Source organism: Geotrypetes seraphini, chromosome 11 (genome assembly GCF_902459505.1).
Source record: "Geotrypetes seraphini chromosome 11, aGeoSer1.1, whole genome shotgun sequence".
In the NCBI taxonomy this organism is placed as follows: Eukaryota; Metazoa; Chordata; class Amphibia; order Gymnophiona; family Dermophiidae; genus Geotrypetes; species Geotrypetes seraphini.
Window position 1 is genome coordinate 92,317,124 of NC_047094.1, and position 25,368 is coordinate 92,342,491.

The following is a 25,368-nucleotide window of genomic DNA, read 5'->3' on the forward strand; positions in this document are numbered from 1 at the left end:
GGGCAGCGGAGCGGTCAGGAATGGGTGTGAGGTTTGCAGAAGGGAGGTCCTTAGTCAGACCGTGAGAGGACAGACGAATAGTGGCTCCCAAGCGCTGGAGAAGGTCCCGACCAAGCAAGGGGACAGGACAAGAGGGCATGTACACAAATGAATGTGGTATGGAATGGCCGCCAATGCGAACCGAAACAGGTTCAAGGATAGGGACAGAATCAGAAGATCCAGTTGCACCCATAATGGAGATAGATTTGGAAGAACGCTTACTGAGAGGATGGGTCTGAACTGAGTGTTTGGCGCCGGTGTCGACCAGCATAGAAATAGAGTGGTCCCCTATACGGACATTGACCAAGGGCTCGTGGGAACTGAGCGAGTAAGTTGGGAACAATCCAGAAAGTCCCTGGTACTCACTGCGAGCCGGTCTGTCTCAGTATTCAGTTTCAGAGTCAGAATGAAAGGATGCCAAACCAATAGTAGATTGATCCGTAGTTTTAGCCTGGCTTGCTTAGACACTCGTTCTTCTAGTAACCCCTCTCCTTGCAATAGGCACACTGATCCCGTTCCAAATCCTTACGGGGTCCTGTCCTATCAGGCTGGGACCCCACAGGTTTTGAGGGGCCAGAGGAATAGGGGGGAGCGCTTGGAGGAGCAGGGTTCAGAGTTTCGGGCAGGGGGCCGGTTACTTGGGAAAGTATTTTGGAGGGCTACCGCAAAGAGGTCCGCTTTGCACCGGAGAAGCTTATCAGCCTCTCGCCGGTTGGCGTTGACCCAATTCACGAAAACACGCTGGGCAATCTCAAGGAGCTGGACAGTGTTCATGCCTGCGAACCCATCCTGCTTCTGGAGTTTCCTACGGATATCAGGTTGTGTCTGGCTCACAAACGAGGTATTAACCATACGGAGGTTTTCAGGTTTTTCTGGGTCAAAGGGAGTAAAGATACTTTAGGCATCACAGAGACGTTCATAGAATGCGGCTGGGGATTCATCAGTCTTTTGGAGGACCTCAGATACTTTGGAAATGTTGGTGGGTTTCTGAGAAGCCAACCGGAGACCCTCAAGAACATAAGAACATAAGAAGCGCCATCTCCGGATCAGACCTTCGGTCCATCAAGTCCGGCGATCCGCACACGCGGAGGCCCTGCCAGGTATACACCTGGTTTATTTTATAGCCAACCATATCTTTATATGCCTCTCTCAAGGAGATATGCATCTAGTTTGCTTTTGAAGCCTAGGACTGTCGATTCCGCAATAATCTCCCCTGGGAGAGTATTCCAGATGTCAACCACTCTCTGTGTGAAGCAGAACTTTCTGACATTAGTCCTGAACTTGTCCCCCCTTAGCTTCATTTCATGTCCTCTTGTCCGTGTCAAATTGGACAATGTAAATAATCTTCTCTGCTCTATTTTGTCGATTCCTTTCAGTATTTTGAAGGTCTCGATCATATCCCCCCGCAGTCTCCTTTTCTCAAGGGAGAACAATCCCAGTGTTTTAAGTCGATCCTCATATACCAGTTTCTCCATACCCTTCACTAGTTTGGTTGCTCGTCTCTGCACCCTCTCCAGCAGTTTTATATCCTTCTTTAGGTAGGGAGACCAATGTTGGACGCAGTATTCCAAGTGGGGTCTGACCATTGCCCTATAAAGCGGCATTATAACTTTCTCCGATCTACTCGAGATTCCTTTCTTTATCATGCCCAACATTCTATTTGCCTTCTTTGCCGCTGCCGCGCATTGTGCTGACGGCTTCAGGGTCCTATCTATCAGTGAACGGACACGTATCAGAACTTTAGTAAGTGTCCTTAGGCATATGTTGTTTAAAGATGCAAAGGTAGGCCCTGTTTATCTTTCCCTTCTTTGAAGATGGTATAAGGACATCTATGTTTGTCTTTCTTTCTTTGACATGAATGTTTAAACAGAGTTGTAGTGAAGTGAATTCAATTGTTTTGTTAAGCCGTATTTACAGACAGCTTTAGTTAAGAAGCTCTGCTGGTCAAGGCTTTTTCTGACCCTCAGTGGACTTCAATCTCTAGATAGGAAAAATGCTGATGTGTTTAAAGTTTCATGTGACCTTACGTCACATGCTGACACATGCTGGCAAACCTGATTCGTATAAATATGTGAAACTCATAATAAAAGACGGACATATTTGAAAGATGGTTTCTGGTCTTTAAGATGTGTCCCCAGGTACCTGACTTACATATGACAGAGACAGAGAAAGTATGGGGCAGGAATTGGGACCTGAATCCTTTTCAGTTGGGGGCACGTCCGCGATGGGCAGATGATATCACCAATATTTTGTGAGTATTTCTGAATTTTTTCTGTTCTTTAATACTCACTGGGTAGTGGTGACCTGTACCCAACCCCTTATTTTAAGTTCAAGCTTTGGGTTCTATTATGGAGTTTTTTTGGGAAAAATCTCGGGGTACTTTTGGTAAGCGCCCCTCATGAATATATACGCAGCTGCCATTCTTTCGGAAAGAATGAAATTATTTATAGAACCCCCCTGCCCACTCTGTCATTTGTAAGGTAAAACTTTTATAGAGTATAAGATTTTATTGTCTCTTATTACTGTACCTCGCTTATAAGGTAAGATAAGCGAATATTTTTGCATTGTTATATTGGCTTTGTAATGAGTAATAAGGCACTTAGGTTACTCCTAGACAAATGAGACTTGTACGGCTGTGTGTATGTATGACATTTTTCCTTCAGCTCCCATCTTTCTGTGTCACCAATGTTTACTACTGAGGTAGGACATGCTGTTATGTGGAATGAATTGAATGCGCTGTTTGAATCAGTCTAAGATCTTTCCCTTGTAGTTTGTACACAAGCCCTAATTTTGTGCGTTTTTTCTACCGGCTGCTTTCTTTGTGTTCTGTGCTGGATCATAAAAAAAAAAAAAAAAAAAAAAAGAAACAAGAAAAAGAAAAAATTCCGTTTTAGAGGTTTTCTTTCTTGTGCAGAGCAAAGCTAATCTGTTCTTTGCTTTCATTATCAGGGTCTGTGCATGAATGTTTTTGTCCCTTCCCCCAGACTTCTCTGTTTGGGCTTCCACTGACCCCCTATAGTGCTTCTTTGAAGTTACTCATTCTTGGTTTTATAAAGCAGTAAGGTGAGATTCCACTGCTTGTCTCTTGACTTTTCTCCGGCATTATCAAAACCACCATCTCTTCTTATAATACGCCCATCGCTCTTGTTGCCAAAGCTGATGGCATTCCCCGTTTCGTCCTAGATTTTCGGGCTGTTAATGTTTTGGTAATTCTCATTGCCCTTATGTTTCTTCCACCATTCCACCGGCAGCCAATGATTTTTTTCTGTCATTATCCTAAAGAATGCTTTATTTTTAGTCCCTTTGGTGAGGCTGCCTTCACCTTTAAGCAACAGTATACCTAGTGTGGAATGTCCTTCGGGCTATTCTACAAGTCATGCACTGCCCCTCATGGTCCTATTCTTATTTTGTACAACTTTTTGTGTTCCATAATTCAGGAGACCTGTCAGGCTGATAGTTTGTATCTTTTATAATGGTTGTCTGTGTGTGGTCACAAGGTGTCATGAAATAAACTGCACTGGTGTACATCTGAAGTGAAATACCTGGGTTTTGTCCTGTCTCATGGTCAAAGGAAAATCTGCACTTTCTGCATTGCTGCTTTTCTGCCCCGCCCAGCTAACAAGAAAGACATGCTTACTTTTCTTGCTATGATTGGTCACTGCCGCCAATGGATCTCTGCTTGTTCCTTCTATGACCAGATTTTGAGACAGACCCTGGTTTCTGAAATGACTGCTCTTATCAGATGGACTTATGAAATGTTGGACATTTAAGATGTGCTTTGGTTTCTAGCTCAAGTTTGGGTTTTCCTGCTTATGCCCACATGTTTTATCTCTTTGTTTGGGACTATTGTAACACCATGAAGGGAGAACATGGCGGTAAGTTACGCTCTGTTGCCTTTTTTTTATAGTCACTCCTGTTTAAGTTCCCTGGCTGCTTGTGCTATGGTGGTAGAGATGGTTACTTTTCTGATCCTAGGTCACCCCATTACCCTTCATACTTTTCACGATGTCCAAGCCCTTCTTTTAAATAGGCTTCTGGGTCTCAAGGGTGAACAGGATTCTCTTCCTCTCTTTTTTCACAGCTTCCTCTGAATTTGATGCCTGGCGTTTGGCAGGTGCCCAAAGCCGCCCTTTTGGACGGACTTTGGTGCAAAGAGGGGAAACCCTGGATACCAGCTGCTAGCTCTCCCTTATTCATTGCCCAATATCATGGTATTGGTTATCGTAGTGCTCGCTCGACATTTTAACTTCTTGCTAGTGATATTTTCATTCTTGACCTTTTGCTCCTTGATACAGAGATATATAGCTCGATAATTACAGCTGGCATGGTTGTGAATTGAAAATAAATTGGAAAATACAATTCCTTTCTATTGTTTTAGCTGAAATTAGGATGTTGCTAATTTAAAATGTTTTTTCCGGATTTATACATAGCCATCCCAGATCCGTTTTGGCACAGATATTTCTAATGTTTTCCACGGGTCCTCTTTATCACTGCAGAGATAGAGACGCTCCAAAGAGACATTAGCTTTATGCCTTTTTCCAAATATGAGATGGTTATGATATACATTATTTGTAGTTTTGGTTTTTTTTTATATCAATGTGTTTATTTGCAGAGTTAAATTCAGCCCTGCACACTTGACAGATGGAGTAATAGCTCCACGCTTAAAACTTTATGTTTTGTCTGTGTCATGTCTACTTGTTTTAGTTTAGTGGGTACCCCAGGATACATAATATTGGCCATTTCTAGAGCTCTTTTTCCACTTCTTACTAGCCTAACTGCGCAATGTTCTTTTACTTTTAGCTTTTATATTCTGAATATAGTTTAGTTAAGGGTTATATGTTTAAGAAAAAAGTTTTACTTTATACAGCGTTTATTTCGTGGTGTTCCCTACATATGATCCATACATTTCTGAATACATTCAGTACATCAGTATGGTCTCTCTGAAGTGCATAATAGTTATATGAAGCACGAAAAAACATATCCTTTTGGATTGTTCAATTAAGAACCTTAAGTAAGTGAGTATTGTCGCTCTTTTGCCATGGCTATGCTAAGTGAATGAATTGGTATTGTTGCATGTTGCCACGTTCAGTACAGGCAACATGGTTTCTCTTGTTTTTTATCTCTTATTTGGATCACATTGGAGTACAGCTGCTGAATGATATTTGGAATGCTTTCCAAGCATTTCTTTTCAAGTATCTCTTTCTGTATGCACAGACATCTGGCTGTTCTCCCTTTGAGGTTCTCACGGGATGACCTTTCCCCGCCCCATGGGTAGATTTTCCTTTGATACAGGAGGAATACGTCCAAAAGCTAATTGAAATATTAGGGCTTGTTCAAAGAAACGTGTCTTGCACTTCTCCTTTCTCTCCACAGATTCCTACCCATTTTTTCCAGCCTGGTGATTGTCCAGCAGCTTTCCAAGGATCGGAAGCAGACGGATTTCCCCTTTGGCCTTCCCACTACTGTGATCGCTGTGACCAGGCCTGCTGCACTCACTGAGGAGTTTCCTGTTTGGATCCACGCAAGTCGCTTGAAGAGGGTTAACCTAAAACCCCAGAAGCAAGTCTTCCCTGCGCAGATTTCACCTCCTCCAGTGGAACAACATAATGATCTCATTGCAGCATTCTACCAACTTTATCATTCTCTTACTGGCACCGCTGCTGCTAGTTTTTCTCCCTGTATGGATCATTTCTAACTGGGTCTACAGGGATGATGTGTTCTGGGTCCACGACACTTTCTGCCCATACCCATCTGTAAATGACATTCCTGCTGTAAACAGCACCCCCGACACCTCTTTGCGAACACGACGTCAAGCTGGACTACTCCCTCGCAAAGGCTGTCCTTCAATTGGAATCCAGAAAAGACCGATAGTATGCTACCCTTTGGTATAATTCCAGCAGTGTGCAAGTTGCCACCTTCTCCTTTGAGTATTGTGACATTGTGGACTGTTCATCAATTGATATCCCAAGGCTGTGCCATTGGTCCTCAGAGATTCCTAAAACTAAGGACATATATATATATATGTTACTGACTTACGTTGGGGGGTTAAGTGTGCATTCTGGGGAGTGGTAGGGTGGAATATTAATACTGACTGGGTTTATAAACTAGAAAATACTCTGAAAAACAGTGGACCAAAATGGTAAATCACTGCTTACTTGTATGACCCTTCATAAGGTTGGACACTATTATAGGAAAAGTGTTCCTGCACAAATTATTAAGCTTTCTCTTACTATTGACAACCCTAGACCTACTGATGAAGGTATGTACATTATGGACATGTGGTTTAAGGGTGGGTCTAGCTATCCGACCTATCAGTTTTCTTACGGGATCTATCTACCTCCACTCATCCTCTCCCGCCATTTTGTGGGGGCCCCAAAAAATACTAACCCACTGGCCCCTACATTCAATAAACTTACTGACATGATGGCTATTGCCAATCCCACTTTTGAAGATATTGTGGCTGTTGAGGTAGGGTTTTCAGAACGTAACCTTTGGTTAGAATGGATGAAATTCACTGCTGATCAACATAATAAGAGTAATTGTTACATATGTGCTCAAGCTAGACCCCATCTAGGAACCGTACATCTGGACCTCCCTCCTGGTATCCAACCATGCCTTTTTGGGTTATTTACCAGTATCTCCTCTAATTTTACCTATCCTCTTTGTGCACTGCAGTGTTCTAAATACCCTTTGTTGCCAGGACAACAAAAGCTTGATATTGCCGTTACCATCTATAAGGGCAATTACATATGTCATGTTTCTAATCTGACACAGGGTAGTTTTGTAGGTAATTTACCCCCAGGTTATTGTTCTGTCTTGGCTCATAGGTATGCCCCATTGTTGCTGCATCAGATTTGATATTTACTGGCTTTATGGAGACTTTTGGCTCCCTGTTAAGCTACCCAGCCAGTGGATAGGCCAGTGCACTTTAGTTAAGGTTACTATGCTTCTGCATATTCTTTCTGAAAGGCATCCTTCCTATTCACATGGTTTTTCCTTTTATTTGTCTTGATATAAATCTGATCACATGTATACATAGATGCTATAGGGGTCCCAAGAGGGGTCCCAGATGAATTTAAGGCCCGAGCTCAGGTTAAGGCTGGGTTTTAGTTCCTTATTCCCTTTATTACTATTAATAAGAATGTTGATCGGATTAGTTAAAATTATTATAATCAGCAACGCTTTGTGAACTATTCTAGGGACGCCTTGCAAGGTATTACTGATCAATTAGGCTCCACTTCTCAGATGGTTCTCAAAATCATATGGCCCTAGATATGATTCTAGCTGAGAATTCTGAAAAATTCTCCTCAGTATTTTATGCTGTTGTACTTTTCTTTCTGACAATATAGGTCCTACTATGGACATTCAGAAATTAGCAGACCTCTTTGCTGAGTTCAAATGTAACTCTGATTTATCTAATTTTTGGGATCAGCACTTTAGTTGAATGCATAATCTCTTATTATTTGCACTCTTGTCTTGACTGCTCATGTACTGTGTTATTCGTATTACAGCTCCTAAAAGACCCCTCCTTGAGAGACATACCTAGGGTATCACTCCCTTCCAGCTCATGCTGTGTATTTGTGACGTCATTTACATGACGTAAGAGGGGAATTGAACGGACACGTATCAGAACTTTAGTAAGTGTCCTTAGGCATATGTTGTTTAAAGATGCAAAGGTAGGCCCTGTTTATCTTTCCCTTCTTTGAAGATGGTATAAGGACATCTATGTTTGTCTTTCTTTCTTTGACATGAATGTTTAAACAGAGTTGTAGTGAAGTGAATTCAATTGTTTTGTTAAGCCGTATTTACAGACAGCTTTAGTTAAGAAGCTCTGCTGGTCAAGGCTTTTTCTGACCCTCAGTGGACTTCAATCTCTAGATAGGAAAAATGCTGATGTGTTTAAAGTTTCATGTGACCTTACGTCACATGCTGACACATGCTGGCAAACCTGATTCGTATAAATATGTGAAACTCATAATAAAAGACGGACATATTTGAAAGATGGTTTCTGGTCTTTAAGATGTGTCCCCAGGTACCTGACTTACATATGACAGAGACAGAGAAAGTATGGGGCAGGAATTGGGACCTGAATCCTTTTCAATCAGTACACCCAGATCCCTTTCTTGTACACTTTTTCCCAGACTTGCACCTGACATTCTGTACTCATATTCCTTATTCTTACTGCCTAAATGCATTACCTTGCATTTCTCCACGTTGAACTTCATCTGCCATTTCTCCGCCCATTTTTCTAACCGACACAAATCACTCTGGAGTTCCTCACTATCCTCCTGCGATCTGATTGCCCGGCAGAGTTTTGTGTCATCTGCAAACTTGATGATCTCACTGGATGTTCCGTTTTCCAAGTCATTGATATAAATATTAAAAAGGATCGGTCCAAGTACTGAGCCCTGGGGTACACCACTAGTCACTATCTCCCAGTCGGAGAACTTCCCATTAATGCCCACTCTCTGCTTCCTGTTTTCCAGCCATTTGCCTATCCATCTTTGTATATCTCCCTCTATGCCATGGCTTTGTAGTTTCCTGAGAAGTCTTTCGTGTGGAACTTTGTCGAACGCTTTCTGGAAGTCCAAGTATATTATGTCCACCGGCTTTCCACTATCAATTTGCTCGTTCACGGTCTCAAAGAATTGGAGTAAATTCGTCAAACACGATTTCCCTTTCCTGAATCCATGTTGACTGGGTTTCATCAAGTCGTGTGTGTCCAAGTGCTGAACTATGCTATCCTTGATCAGTGATTCAATCATCTTGCCTGGGACAGACGTAAGACTCACAGGTCTATAATTGCCCGGTTCTCCTCTCGATCCTTTTTTGAAAATTGGCGTGACGTTCGCTTTCTTCCAGTCGTCTGGTATCTGACCAGTTCTGATTGACAGGTTTGCAAGTTTTTGCAATAACTCTCCGATTTCAACTTTCAATTCCTTCAAGACTCTTGGGTGAATTTCATCCGGTCCAGGGGATTTGTCACTTTTAAGTTTGTCGATCTGGTAGTATATCTGATCTAAGTTCACTTCAACTGTGGTGAGGCTGTCCTCTATTTCTCCTGTAAACAGTTTCTCCGCTTCAGGTATTGTTGAGGTGTCCTCCTTCGTAAAGACGGACGCAAAGAAGGAATTTAGTTTGTCTGCGATCTGTTTATCTTCCTTGATGTACCCTTTTCTTCCCTTGTCGTCCAGGGGTCCCACTGCCTCTTTTGCAGGTTTTTTCCCCTTCACGTATCTAAAGAAGGGCTTGAAGTTTTTGGCCTCCCGGGCTATTTTTTCCTCATAGTCCTGTTTTGCATCCCTCACCGCCTTGTGACATTTCTTCTGTTCATCTTTATGTTTGTTCCAGGCTTCGGTTGTCTTTGTGCATTTCCATTTTTTGAAAGAGTCCTTCTTTTCTTTTATGGCTTCCTTCACCTGTATGGTAAGCCATGCCGGTTTTCCTTTGCCTTTAGTTCTCCGATCTTTAGAAATCCTCGGAATGTAGAGATCTTGCGCTTCTGCAATAGTATTTTTCAATAGGCACCATGCCTGATCTACTGTTTCAAGTTTGTCCACCATCTTCTCGAGTCGTTTTGTTACCATGGCTCTCATGCAATCGTATTTACCCTTTTTAAAGTTTAAGGTGGTGGTTAAGGTTTTGGCATGTTTCCCTTTCCCGATGTCCAGTTTAAAGTTGATTACATTGTGATCACTCGTTCCCAGTGGAGCCATGACTTCTACTTCTGTTATCGGTCCCGTGAGACCATTTAGGACCAAGTCCAAGGTGGCATCGCCTCTTGTCGGCTCTTTTACCATTTGCTCCAGGAAGCAATCCCCTAGCACCTCCAGGAACTTTGCCTCCTTGCCGCAGTTGGAGGCTCCTAGTTTCCAGTCTATTCCTGGGAGATTGAAGTCTCCCAATATAACTACATTGCCTGTCTTGCATACTTGTTTGATTTCCTCCATCATTTCTGAGTCAGTGTCTTCCGCCTGTCCTGGGGGACGATAGTAAAGGCCAATTTTTGTATCTGCGCCATTTTGACCAGGAATTTTGATCCAGAGGGACTCCAGCTTCTCTTTCCTGTCTGTTGTAATCATTCCAACAGAATCTATTCCTTCCTTAACATATAGGGCAATACCTCCACCTTTCTGCCCTTCTCGATCCCTTCTATATAGTTTGTATCCCTGTAGTACTGTGTCCCATTTGTTTTCTTCATTCCACCATGTTTCTGTTATGCCAATGATATCCATGTTCTCATGTCTTGCTATCGTCTCTAGTTCTCCCATTTTCTTTCCTAGACTTCTAGCATTTGTATACATGCATCTAAGTTCCCTTCGTGTTACCTTTTTGGACCTTCTACTCTTGGCTGTCCTTACAGTTTCATTTACGGTATCCTTTACTGCTCCTGTGTTATCTCCCATGTTTGCTGTGTGGTCATCCCCTCCTGTGTCTGAGTTGTCCCTTCCTGCTTGTTCTCCTTTGTTGGCTGTGAGGTTGACCTCTCTTGTGTATGAGTAGTAGTCCTTTGTTCCTACGTCAAGGATATACTGGCGGTACCGCACAAGTAAAGTATTATGAGTGGCGTCATTGGGGTCCCAATTATGGTCCTGAGAAGGGAAATGGTTATTAATCCAGTTGGGGTCAGCTGCATCCGCATCCACCTGGGCCTTTATAAGGGATTCTTGCAGAACCCGTTTATGTTCTTCGGTATTTAGGAGACAGAGAAGTAGGTCCTGGCAATCTGATCACGTGGGTCGGTGTGTTCGAATGATGGGCATAATAAGGTCAATAGTTGCCTGTGGCCGCTCTGAGTAAGGGGGACAATGGGATTTCCAGTTGTATAAATCAGTGGTGGTGAAGGGCTGATATACAAGGCTAATAGTGGGTGGTCTAGGATGCCCAGCGGCATCCGGTGGATTGGCAACAGGAACCTGGCGAAGGGGCATGGCCAGATTTGTAGCCTCCAGAGTTTCCTGTTTCATTTGTCTTCTCATTGGAACTATTTGAGGAAGATCAGGTCTCAAGCGATGGCTGATAGGAGAATCATCAGAAAGAGAGAGAATCCAGAGGTGGATAAAGGACTAGGGAGGACAGAATGTCATGAGCTGGGCAATCAGCCAGGGCTCAGGAAGGGGAAGCTGGAAATTGGGCAGGGAGTTGTACAGGCTGGGAAACAGAAGGCTGAGAAAGGAGACAGAACTGGGATTGGGTATGGGCTGTAGTGTTGCTGAGTAAGAAGGAGGAGCAGTAGGTATTTCAAGTATGTCAGTTGAAGGGTCAGACTCAAAGACATGAGTAGGACGATTACGCTCATTGACAGTCTTCCTGAGGGTGAGGACTTGGGACTGGAGTTTCTTAGGTACAGGAGGGAAAAGCCAAGAAGGCTTGCTGCGGACTAAGTCTAACCAACTATCTATATAGGGGAATTGATCAGGATGGCCAGTCTTAGGGTGGGTTACTATGATAAAAACCTGATGGGTTATGTCCTCTTCCAGGGAGCCAGAGGGGTGCTAGTCCACACCAAACATCGGCCATTCTAACTGGCACAGATGAATAAGGGTTGATTTTTTAAGTGTAGTCCCATAATCAGAGCCAAATCCCTTTTTAAAATTAACTAACATTGTATCAAGGGGGTCTCCATAGGTAGACTGACATCCCCCCATTGTGCAATGGAGGACAAAAACACTTCCCTGTATTCCTGGCCCTGCCCATCTCCGGACTAGGGAAAAGCAGTACTAACAGGTCCGCACTCGCTTCATCCCAAGGACGTCTCAATCACACACAATACACACGCCAGTAATATCTGTTACCCAAAACAGTGAAACACAGGTCCTATATTTCCTCCCCGCGACTTCAGCGACGGATCAAGTGGCTTACTAGGCAGGAGAAAAGAGACAGGATAGGAATGATCAATTCCTACTTACCAGATGGTGGCCACTCCAGGACAGAATGAAGCTGATACAGATTCTTGTACTTTAAACTGAGAATGGATAAGTCGGTTGAAGTGGTCGAACTTCCTGAGGTCTGCCAACTCCAAAAGGAGGGCTGCCGGCTAAGCAGACTAGTCAGCCGTAGGACCAGAGACAAGTGGCCAATCGAGTGACCAGTGGTCAAGAGACCTTCAAGTCCCTGTTCGGGCGCCAAATGAAAGGTCACTTGGACACACAAAGACAGAGGCGTGAAGAAAGTACAAGAGTTTTATGTACAGCATGCCGGACTCTTGTGCAGTGAGCAGCCTTCTTACAAGAGTGTCAGAAACAGGAAATGCACGGACTTTTATGCCCTTTTCACTAAGCATATGCAAACTAATATATGCAAAAACTACAGTTTTCATTTGGTACTTCTATAACTTTCTACAATTATTATTGGTCCTAAGCCAGCACTTGCGATAGGTTTAGGGGTACGACTTATAGTCCTATAGGAAGCTAGTTCATTTATCTGCTTATCTAAGCCTTGGAGGTCTAAATGTTACATGTTTAGGAGGGCAGGGTACATCATGGCTCAAACTCTTATCTATTTAGTTTACAATGTGGTAAGGCAGGGACATACATTTCAGGCAGATGATGTCAGCAGATTGTACACTGTTTCCAGCTATGTAGGCCAGAGCAGTATTTCAAACAACAGTTAACCATTTCATGACCCTACAATAGAACAGAGTACGCTATTGGGTTTCAAGAAGGGATTAGATGATTTTCTGAAGGAAAAGCGGATTGAAGGGTATAGATAGAGAATTACTATACAGGTGCTGGACCTGATGGGCCGCCGCATGAGCAGACTGCTGGGCACGATGGACCTCTGGTCTGACCCAGCAGAGGCATTGCTTATGTTCTTATGTTAGTGCTACCGTGTTTCCACGAAAATAAGACAGTGCCTTATATTCATTTGGGGCCCAAAATAGGCACATGATCTTATTTTCGGGTATGTACATGACCATCTCTCCCTTCCTCTCCTTCACCCCAATTCTTCCTCTTTGCTTTCTCTTCCCCACATGTGTAGCATCTTTCCTCCCCTCCCTCCCATCCCCCTGTGCAGCAGAAGTTTGCCCAGCTTCTATCCTTCCCTTCCTCCCATCCCTTGTGCAGCCTTGTCCAGCTTTTATCCTTCCCTCCCTCCCATCCCTCATGCAGCATAACCTTTGCCCAGCTTCTATCCTTCCCACCCTCCCATCCCTTGTGCAGCAGAACCCTTGAGCACCCACCATGCAGCTGAACCCCTGCTGACCCTCCATCCTTCCCTCCCCGCCGACCACGAGGGAGCCCTACCTTCAACCGAAGCAGTGTTGGGCCAGCAGCACTCTAAACAGGCTGCTTGGCCTTGTCTGTCGGGGATTTCACTCTGCCGCATTACTGATGACATCATCCCTGATGGACAAGGCCAAGCAGCCTCTTTAGAGTGCTGCTGGCCCAACGCTGCTTCGGTTGAAGGTAGGGCTCGCTCGTGGTTAGTGGGGAGGGAAGGATGGGGGGTCAGCAGGGGTTTGCGAGGGGGGTTGCAGTGGGGGGGGTTGAACAGTTGCCGGCGAATCCCGGGACCAGGGCTTATTTTTGTGGTAGGGCTTATATTAAGACCTACCCCAAAAATGATACTAGGACTTATTTTGGGATAGGTCTTATTTTCGAGGAAACATGGTAGAAACTGGTATCAGTAGTGCAGGGCTTTCCACACGCTGAGAAAACTTTTAAACTTTTAGTGTGGCTGTACAAAGGCCGCATTTCCTATTTCCCCATTACCGTAATGGCTATATGCTAATTTTCCAATTAGCATGTGGTCACTAGTGTGGGAGGCCTTACCAACACTTAGTTACTAGGCAGTAAGGGCTCCTCCACTAACCATTGCGTGGTGTGTGGTGAAGCAACTGCGCTAATCAATTAGCATTGCGCACACCTACTCTTCGCTTGAGCACGCCCCATGGCAGTAGATCTTAACCTGTGGTAAGCTTAGTAGAAGGCTCCATAGCCAATTAGATTAACTAAAGGCCCATTGACTCCAGAGCATACCAGAGGATGAAGAAATCATACTGATCGTTTCCTTTTGTACGACGGCGTCAAAAGCCTGAACTTTCTTTCACTTCAAGGACCACGGCATTTCTGCCCTTTGTTGTTTCCACATCAGCAATTTTTAATGGTTGTGCATTAATTGTGTAATGAGCTGCTTAGCCATTAATTCCAGCAATAGGAAAAACCAGTCAATTTCCGGGCACAGCACAAGTGGCCTTAACGCACAAGAAAGCCCACATAAGGGGTGCGCTAAGGTCACTTTTGCCACAGCATTAGTAAAATGACCCCACTGTGCACCTGCTGCGAGTCCAGCAGTGGTGGGGGAAAAAAACACGTTTCTTATAAATTCCAAATATGAGGCTTGCTTTTCCTTCAGAGCTCTGTGCTCTTAAATCTTAGATGAAGAGCTGTTATTTGTAATTCAAGGCTTTACATTGATTATATTGGCATTTTCTAATTTGTTTTAAAAGACAGCACATCCCTAATATCTGTACAAGCATATGCACACATCTGCACCGCTATATAAACACATCGCTATCCTGTTCTGGAATGGGAAGAAGATATGTGATTCAGGTATTTCTAATAAGTGATTATTGTCTCCCTGAGGTCAGCACACAGGCCCTGATTCTATAAATAGTGCCCAAAGTTTGGCAACTAAATCCTAACTTACCTTCCCCCCCCCCCCTCCCTTTTTTCTTTTTTTATAAAACCTTAGCACAGTTTTTGGCACTGGCTGTGGAGGTAACAGCTCTGATGCTCATAGGAATTCTATGAGCGTCGGAGCTGTTACCACCGCGGCCGCGTTAAAAACCACGCTATGGTTTTGTAAAAGAGGGGGGAATGAATTTATTTAATCAGTTAATTGAAAGCACTATCAAAAGCCAATTTAAAAAGCACTTAAAAGAATTAATTAGCCAGTAGGTTCCTAACTCTATAGGCACTTTCCACCTCATGGGAGGCATCTACACTGAGGTGTTTACCGGTGCCTAGCAGCGACTTCCGAAAAAGTAGGCATGTTAGGGGCGGAGATTGTGTGTGGATTGAGTTAAGAGCCGGTAGACGTTTACTTTAGGCGCTGGTACATTAGGCCAAGGAAACCCTGGCTTAATATACTGGAACAATCAGTAACTAAGTTGATTTAGGTGCCGCTAGGCGTGATGCTACAAACGGTGTCTAACTTTGATATGCAGTAGGTGGCGCTTGGCAAGACACCTTCTGAGTTAGGCGCCATTTAAACAATTGGGGGTCACGGTGCAGAGCGAGGGGCAAATCCACACCACTAATCTCTTCTTTTTTCCTCCTCAGACAACGGGCCCTGAAACAGAGCAAAACCAGCGGGGGCAGGATCGGGAATATTTGTGCATTAAAGGCAAAGCTCAGCATAGTAAAAGGAAAAGGGGACTTAACCACTGGGCAAAAGGTATAACCCACGTGTGACTCAGTTGAAAATTTCATATTGTAAAACCCATGCATAGGCCGCAGCCTATATATAGGGAAATACGGTTGTTATTCTATACTGTGTGAGGGTCTGTCTGTTCTGCACATATGAAAGAGACATGGTTTTCTGTTAGCATTAACTGTGCAGGATGGATCTGTACTAATCTGGCTTTTTTAGCTGTCCAATAGACTTACTGATGTTCTAGTGTGCGTGTTTGGTGCTGTGTTTTCCTAAGTAGGTCCTTGTTATGTGATTCATGGATATTGCTGCCATTATGGCCTGGTAGAATTGTTGTTCAAGTCCTTGGTGACATTTGTAGTGTTCTGTATTACTTCACAGTATGCTTGTTAATGGATTTCGGATTTGGATTTAGACCTCACCTTTCTCAGTAATAGCTTAAGACAAGTTTCATTCAGGTACAGTAGATATTTTCATCATCCTGGAGGGCTTACAATTTAAGTTTTGTTTCTAATTCAATGGATGGTTGAGTGATTTCACCAAGATTTTAAGGAGCAGCCAGCAGAACAAAAGCCTGATGGCCATTTGGCAACCTAACAAAAACACTAAGGGCTCCTTTTACTAAGGTGTGTTAGCTTTTTTAGCACACGCAGGATATTACCACACGCTACACCGCACGCTACATGGATAGAACTAACGCCAGCTCAATGCTGGCGTTAAGGTCTAGCGCACGCGGCAATTCAGCGCGCGTTAATGCCCTAACGCAGCTTAGTAAAAGGAGCCCTAAGGGATCCTTTTATTAAAATGCACTAACCGATGTAGCGTGCACCAAAATTAGTGCGTGCTAAATTCTAAGACATCCATTATATTCCTATGGGCATCTTGGCATTTAGCGTGAGCTAAATCCAGGGCAGGATTAACCAATAGGCCAAGTAGGCACGTGCCTAGAGCCTGAAATGGTCAGGGGAGCCCAATGAAGGAGGGCATCAACATTGTTTTTTCTAAACGGTGATGGGCCCCTCCAGCATCGATCAGCAACGCAGGATTTCCCCCCCCCCCCCCCCCCCCATTGACGGAAAGTAAGACAAGCAAGCAGCGCGGGTAAGAAAGGCAATGGGAACTGTAATTGTGCAAGCGGTGCTGCTTGCCCAAAGCTTCCCTCTGATGCAGCTTCCTGTTTCCGCCTGGGTGCATAGTGGGGTGGGGCGGGGCATGGGGCCCAGTGTACTTGTGTGCCTAGGGGCCCTCGACAAATGAATCTTGCCCTGGCTAAATCGGTTAGCGCACCTTAATAAAAGGACCCCTAAGGTTTGTGGTTGCTAGGAACATCAGGATTTTGGGTTAGTGCTGCCGAAATATCACTGTTTCCATGGCCAATAGGAAGATACTGAACTGGCAAGCTAAATATTAAAATGCCCCCATATATTTCCGGAATACTGCAAATACTATTCTGTTCAATTTGTTGTTTTTCTGTACATTGTTTTGAGGTTTTTTTTTTTGAAACATAGTTCCCTGGAGTGCATACAGTATGCATAAAACAATCAGTAACAGAAGTTTTTAAAGAGTGGTGCTCCAGGAACTGAATTTTATTCAGAGTAGCTATAAACCAAATGCGAATAAGTAAGGAAAGCATGCAGAGTGTGGCATTATTTCCAACTTCCCTGCAAGGGTTTATATATATATAATGCCCTAGACCAGGGGTGTCAAAGTCCCTCCTGGAGGGCCGCAATCCAGTCGGATTTTCAGGATTTCCCTCATGAATATGCATGACATCTATATGCATCCAATGGAAGCAGTGTATGCAAATAGATCTCATGCATATTCATGGGGGAAATCCTGAAAACCCGACTGGATTGCGGCCTTCAAGGAGGGACTTTGACACCTCTACCCTAGACTCATAATGAAAGGTCACTTGGACACACAAAGTCAGAGGCGTGAAGAAAGTACAAGAAATTTATTCACAGCATGCATGTTGGACCCCTGAGCTCCAAGCTGGCTCAGAAGTGCCGAAACCAGGAAGTTACAGAGATATTTATTCATTTTTCTGGCTATACAACTGAATTCTAGAAAAAGCTTTTCACATGTTACTTTTCTTAACACTCATTGGTTCTAAGCTCACACTAGCAGGTCACTAGCAGGACACTTATCTAACTCTTACAGTTAAATGTACAGAAGGGCAGGGTACATCATGGCTCAAACTCTTATCTATTCAGCTTACAATGTGGTAAGGTAGGGACATACATTTTAGGCAGATGAAGTAAATAGATTATACACTGTTTTCAGCTATGTAGGCCAGAGCAATATTTTAAACAACAGTTAACTATTTCATGACCCTACATTCCCCCCTTTCAGGCTGGCGTACCTAAGGAGCCAAGCCTGACAAAATAAAGTTAGGGGTCAGGAAAGTCTGGGTCCCCAGTGGGTAAGGGACGATACTGGGAGAGGGCAAGGGCTAATGCAGCAGTGGAACAGTTGACAAAAGAGTCCATAGTTCAGTGGAGCAGCTTTATGGCAGCTTTATGGCAGCTTTATGGCTATGGGGACTACACAGGGCAGGCAGCAAAGGAGCAGAGAAGACAGGGCGGCAACCAGCAAGATGATCTTCAGTGCTGAACCAGAGGGCAACCAGGAGCTGAAGGTACCAGAGATCCAGTCTGCAGTAAGGTCACGCCAGGTCTGGTCAGGAACATGAGCCAGTTTGGTGATACGATCCACATCGTCCTCAATCACTTTACTCAAGTTCAAGGCAGCAGTTGGAGAGGTTGAATTTATCACAGGCACAGCAGCTAGTAAATAGTCCAAAGCTAGACGATTCTGATAAATAGCAGTGCGCATTTTAGCATTCGCTCTGACAATGGTACTCAAAGCTCAGGTGGTCTCATTAGTTATCAGTTTGAGTACAGCTTGTAGACAAATAATGCAGTTCAGCATATAGATTGGGGTCCGATAGCCCCAGGTGTCATCCTCGGTCCATGTGGCAGGTCCATAAACAGCAATGATCCGTTCTGCAGGCCAGTCATCACCCCATTCACCTATTTTAAGGGAATTGGTGGAAGTGGTGGAGGTGAAGGTGGCCTTCTCTGAAATCCTCCCTGTACCAAGAGCAGATGGAAAGAGACAAGGGGAATTGCAAGCAATCAACGCCTGGATGAGACGATGGTGCGAAGACGAAGGCTTCGACTTCGTGCGAAACTGGACGGCGTTCTGGGGAAAAAGCAAGTACTATAGAAGGGATGGACTACACCTCAACAAGGAAGGAGCAAGAGTTTTGGCAGGCAACATGAAGAAAGCAATAGAGAAGGCTTTAAACTGAAGGACAGGGGAAAGCCGACAGTCGACCACCGGTCGATGGTATGGACAACAGGATGCCCCGATGTAGGAACAAAGGACTACTACTCATACATAAGAGAGGTCGACCTCACAGCTAACAAAGGAGAACAAGCAGGAAGGGACAACTCAGACACAGGAGGGGAAGACCACACAGCAAACATGGAAGATAACACAGGAACAGTAAAGGATACCGTAAATAAAACTGTAAGGACAGCCAAGAGTAGAAGGTCCAAAAAGGTAACACGAAGGGAACTTAGATGCATATATACAAATGCTAGAAGTATAGGAAACAAAATGGGAGAACTAGAGATGATAGCAAGACATGAGAACATGGATATCATTGGCATAACAGAAACATGGTGGAATGAAGAAAACAAATGGGACACAGTACTACAGGGATACAAACTATATACTGTAGAAGGGATCGAGAAGGGCAGAAAGGTGGAGGTATTGCCCTATATGTTAAGGAAGAAATAGATTCTGTTGGAATGATTACAACAGACAGGAAAGAGAAGCTGGAGTCCCTCTGGATCAAAATTCCTGGTCAAAATGGCGCAGATACAAAAATTGGCCTTTACTATCGTCCCCCAGGACAGGCGGTAGACACTGACTCAGAAATGATGGAGGAAATCAAACAAGTGTGCAGGACAGGCAATGTAGTTATATTGGGAGACTTCAATCTCCCAGGAATAGACTGGAAACTAGGAGCCTCCAACTGCGGCAAGGAGGCCAAGTTCCTGGAGGTGCTAGGGGATTGCTTCCTGGAGCAAATGGTAAAAGAGCCGACAAGAGGCGACGCCATCTTGGACTTAGTCTTAAATGGTCTCAAGGGACCGATAACAGAAGTAGAAGTCAGGGCTCCATTGGGAACGAGTGATCACAATGTAATCAACTTTAAACTGGACATCGGGAAAAGGAAACATGCCAAAACCTTAACCACCACCTTAAACTTTAAAAAGGGTAAATACGATTGCATGAGAGCCATGGTAACAAAACGACTCGAGAAGATGGTGGACAAACTTGAAACAGTAGATCAGGCATGGTGCCTATTGAAAAATACTATTGCATAAGCACAAGATCTCTACATTCCGAGGATTTCTAAAGATCGGAGAACTAAAGGCAAAGGAGAACCGGCATGGCTTACCATACAGGTGAAGGAAGCCATAAAAAAAAAGAAGGACTCTTTCAAAATATGGAAATGCACGAAGACAACCGAAGCCTGGAATAAACATAAAGATGATCAGAAGAAATGTCACAAAGCGGTGAGGGATGCAAAACAGGACTATGAGGAAAAAATAGCCCGGGAGGCCAAAAACTTCAAGCCCTTTTTTAGATACGTGAAGGGGAAAAAACCTGCAAAAGAGGCAGTGGGACCCCTGGACGACAAGGGAATAAAAGGGTACATCAAGGAAGATAAACAAATCGCAGACAAACTAAATTCCTTCTTTGCCTCCGTCTTTACGAAGGAGGACACCTCAACAATACCTGAAGCGGAGAAACTGTTTACAGGAGAAATAGAGGACAGCCTCACCACAGTTGAAGTGAACTTGGATCAGATATACTACCAGATCGACAAACTTAAAAGTGACAAATCCCCTGGACCGGATGAAATTCACCCGAGAGTCTTGAAGGAATTGAAGGTTGAAATCGGAGAGTTATTGCAAAAACTTGCAAACCTGTCAATCAGAACTGGACAGATACCAGACGACTGGAAGAAAGCAAACGTCACACCAATTTTCAAAAAAGGATCGAGAGGAGAACCGGGCAACTATAGACCTGTGAGTCTTACGTCTGTCCCCGGCAAGATGATTGAATCACTGATCAAGGATAGCATAGTTCAGCACTTGGACACACACGACTTGATGAAACCCAGTCAACATGGATTCAGGAAAGGGAAATCGTGTTTGACGAATTTACTCCAATTCTTTGAGACCGTGAACAAGCAAATTGATAGTGGAAAGCCGGTGGACATAATATACTTGGATTTCCAGAAAGCGTTCGACAAAGTTCCACACGAAAGACTTCTCAGGAAACTACAAAGCCATGGCATAGAGGGAGATATACAAAGATGGATAGGCAAATGGCTGGAAAACCGAAAGCAGAGAGTGGGCATAAATGGGAAGTTCTCTGACTGGGAGAAAGTGACTAGTGGTGTACCCCAGGGCTCGGTACTTGGGCCGATCCTTTTTAATATTTATATCAATGACTTGGAAAACGGAACATCCAGTGAGATCATCAAGTTTGCAGACGACACAAAACTCTGTCGGGCAATCAGATCGCAGGAGGATAGTGAGGAACTCCAGAGCGATTTGTGTCAGTTAGAAAAATGGGCGGAGAAATGGCAAATGAGGTTCAACGTGGAGAAATGCAAGGTAATGCATTTAGGCAGTAAGAATAAGGAATACGAGTACAAAATGACAGGTGCAACTCTGGGAAAAAGTGAACAAGAAAGAGACCTGGGTGTACTGATAGATAGGACCCTGAAGCCGTCGGCACAATGCGCGGCAGCGGCAAAGAAGGCAAATAGAATGTTGGGCATGATAAAGAAAGGAATCTCGAGTAGATCGGAGAAAGTAATAATGCCGCTTTATAGGGCAATGGTCAGACCTCACTTGGAATACTGCGTCCAACATTGGTCTCCCTACCTAAAGAAGGATATAAAACTGCTGGAGAGGGTGCAGAGACGAGCAACTAAACTAGTGAAGGGTATGGAGAAACTGGTATATGAGGATCGACTTAAAACACTGGGATTGTTCTCCCTTGAGAAAAGGAGACTGCGGGGGGATATGATCGAGACCTTCAAAATACTGAAAGGAATCGACAAAATAGAGCAGAGAAGATTATTTACATTGTCCAATTTGACACGGACAAGAGGACATGAAATGAAGCTAAGGGGGGACAAGTTCAGGACTAATGTCAGGAAGTTCTGCTTCACACAGAGAGTGGTGGACATCTGGAATACTCTCCCAGGGGAGATTATTGCGGAATCGACAGTCCCAGGCTTCAAAAGCAAACTAGATGCATATCTCCTTGAGAAAGGCATATAAAGATATGGTGGCTATAAATAAACCAGGTGTATACCTGGCGGGGCCTCCGCGTGTGCGGATCGCCGGACTTGATGGACCGAAGGTCTGATCCGGAGATGGCGCTTCTTATGTTCTTATGTTCTTAGACCGCTTTTGGCGACCTCTGGTGTTGAATACAGGGGCTCCCAGGTGTTCACCATCGGCTAGCGGTAACAGGAAGAAGCTGGGATGGATCATGCAAAGTACACATGTACCAGTCTAGTTAGCAGGCAATCAAGAGTAGGCAAACAGATCACAGAGCCAGTATCAACTATCAGGAGCTGACCATCATTCATAGGAAGTTCCATTAAGCAGTGTCTGAAGGGTGCTGAAGACAGTGGGAAGCAACAATGGAGGTTCGCAAGGCCCATCGTGAAGGTCGTGGACCTGACATAAAAGTGAGGGTCTGTGAAGTCAGGTTTAACATGTCCAGCTGCATTGCCTCCCATAGCCACTGTTCTCCCATACCAGTCCCTCCTCATACAAAATAATTGCTAACATTAAGAGTCTGACCTATAGTTTCAGCAAACTATATAAACAGATTTCTAGTGATTACAGGATATTAGTATCTACTTTCATAAAACTGGGGAAACACCACAGAGTGATAGACAGGAGCACATGAGTGGGATACAATTCGGACATATACAACAGTACCTAGGTCTCACCTTTTACCATCAATATACAATACCATACGGTCTCTGGCCTTCTGGATTTGGACATTGGCATTCCAGTTATGTGGGTCAGTGAGAGTGAAAACCATGGGATTACAGTAGCCTGTAGTACACAAGGGGCCGGAGCTAGGATCTAAAGTAAGGGAGGCAGACGGGGTATTAGGGGGATATTTGTGTGGGTTATTGTAGGTGGCCCACAAGACACTTTCTCATAAAGGACAGGCTCCACCATTAGTGAAGGTTTCCTCATAGGGGCAGTTCTTAAAGGCATCAGGTTATACAGACATATATACTTAGCACTTTTGGTATAATAACGCTGTCAATCTATGGAGCCACACAAAACTGTATTAGGGGTAGTACCATGACCTTGAGAAACATCAAATAGCACAAATGTATCAAAATACAAACACCGGGCGAGTGGGGTCTACAATAAGAGTCTAATTGATAAGTGGACCCTCAACATTATCAATGCAGATTTCCGTCCACTTTTAAACTTCATCACCAGTAGGTTGGAAACAGAAAATACTCTCTTATGTTTGACACTTTCTGTACTTAACTCCTTCATGCAAACAAACATCAGGCAAAGGGGCTGCACTTGTTAAGTACAATAGGAAAGAAATACAGAAGAAAGAAGCATAAGTAAGGGCAACACAAATATATACTAACAGGGGAAACTCATTTTTCTTTCAGGCACAACTTAGAAAACTTCAAAGAGTTATACTCAAGACACTTGCTAAAAGCAGTGGTGAACCACAGGCAGTCAATTAAACTCAAACACTTATAAAGAATTATATTCAGAACACCTGCTAAGTACAATGGTAAATATTCAGAACTTTTGAGGTCTTAGAAAGCTTCAGCTGAAGATCCGTATTGTAGTGGAACCAAGTTTCATGTCCGGACACCTTGACAACTGTAAGAGAAGAAATTAGGACAGTAAAAGGACCTATCCAAGTTTTAGCCATATTGTATTTCCAGGGACATACCCATGAACTTGTGTAGCTATCGATAGTGGGGCCCTTTCCAGGACCCATTTGTGGAGCTCTTAAAGGGCTTTAGCTAAAGACTGGACCTGACTCTGGAGGATATCTGATCCCACAGTAGCAAAGGAACCAGGTTCTGGGTTCACAATGGGTGGTTGCCGGCCGAACATGAGCTCAAATGGGGCTTAGATGGGATGCATCTAATCTGAAAAAGAACAGAAGGCAGCAGGACAGGCCAGGACAGATTAGTTTCTTCAATTCATTTTGTGAGAAGGGTCTTAAGAGTTCTGTTTATTCTTTCGACCTGACCAGAGCTCTCAGGATAGTAAGCAGCATATAATTTCTATTCAATTTGGAGGGCCTGAGCAATTTATTGAACAACATTGACAATGAAAGCAGGACCATTGTCACTGCCTATAAAAACAGGGAGACCAAAGCACGGAATTATTCAGGAGGTCTCTGGCGCGTTCAGTGCAAGTAAGGAAGGCTTTGACCCATCTAGTCAGGGTGTCTGTGATGACTAGGAAGTGACTGAGGGAACGGGAAATGGGCATGTGGGTAAAATCTACAGACAGAACCTGCATCGGATATGTTCCAATAGGTTGGTATCCAAGAGGTGGCAGTCATCTGATTGGGAATTTTATTCTAGAACCGACAACACACTGTCGGACCATATTCCGGACTAGCTGATCAAGGTGATTGATAAAGAAATGTCTCTTGAGAGTCAATGTTCATAGCGGGTTCTCCAGAGTGTGCCAGATCATGGCATCTTGTGACAATCGTGAGGGCCAGGTGTTGAGGAATGAATATGAGGGTACCCGCTGTGCTTGCGTTTGAAGTATCAGTGTGTGGGTCTGGATTGGCACTTGAATTGGCGCATTTTGTATCCACCCCCCCTTTCAGGACAGACTGGCCCAAAATAATGCATGCCCAAGTCTGTTCCTGAGAAGCGTATTGGGGTGTAAGGGAGTCCAAAAAAAGGAATAATGGTGTACAGAGGAGCCGAAGGAGGGGGCAGAGACTGGCAGCTCGGGCTGTGCAGTCGGCAAGGGCATTGCCACGAGAGACAAGGTCCGTCACGCATCTGTAAGCATGGCAGTGCATAACAGAAACACGTGAGGGTAGTTGTACGGCCTCAAGAAGGTCAAGAATGAGGGGAGCATGATGGATCAGGCGGCCGGAGGCTGTAATGAAACCTCGATATTTCCAGATGGCCCTATGGGAATGCAAGGTAAAGAAAGCATATTTGGAGTCAGCATATATATTGCAAGACTGAGAGGCAGAGTGGCGCAGGGCAGAAGTGAGGGCATACTATAGCAATACTGAGAAAGGTGCTCAGAGCCTTGCAGTTATCAGGGATAAGGAGACTACAGACAGCCTGGACCTCGGTGTGGGAAGGGACCTGGTACCCTTGGAGATTTGAAAGCCAAGGTAGGTGACACGAGGAAGGCATACTTGAAATCAATGTAAATATGGCCACAGGAAAATTGAAAAGGCAGACCCACTATCTGAAAGACTCAGATAAATAATAATAATAATAATAGTTTATATACCGCAATACCGTAAAGTGCTATGCGGTTTACAAAAGATTAGAGAAGGTACAAAATAATTGAATTTAAGATGTCTACTAACACATAAGAATTGTTCTCAATCCCTATTCTATATCAGGTTCCTATCCCAAAGAGCTGACTTATAAAATTAAGTAAAATGCAGTTTTGGATCCACCCACTAAGCAGGGTAGTCTGACACAAGCACTCTCTAAAGCAGCAGTCCCTTCACTATCAGCTGACTGGCAAAAATATTTATTTCAATACAAAAGCATTCCTAAAAATTACATTCTTACCTAAACTTACATTTTTATACTAAGCTTACATGATTTATAAAAAGAAATACATAACAAAGATT

General features: G+C 44.0%; 1 protein-coding gene across 3 annotated transcripts in view; it reads left to right on the forward strand.

Annotated features, from left to right (window-relative positions):
- The window catches only part of RBBP8NL (RBBP8 N-terminal like), a 108,488-nt gene that overhangs the window by 77,435 nt on the left and 5,685 nt on the right, over positions 1 to 25,368 (forward strand). For 2 of the 3 annotated variants that reach the window (XM_033914968.1, XM_033914969.1), the window contains one exon: positions 15,327 to 15,441. The exons of the other annotated variant lie outside the window; for it this stretch is intronic. In XM_033914968.1, coding sequence (XP_033770859.1) covers positions 15,327 to 15,441 — 115 coding nt within the window. The remainder of the gene's footprint in view (positions 1 to 15,326; positions 15,442 to 25,368) is intronic. 3 annotated transcript variants of the gene reach the window in all.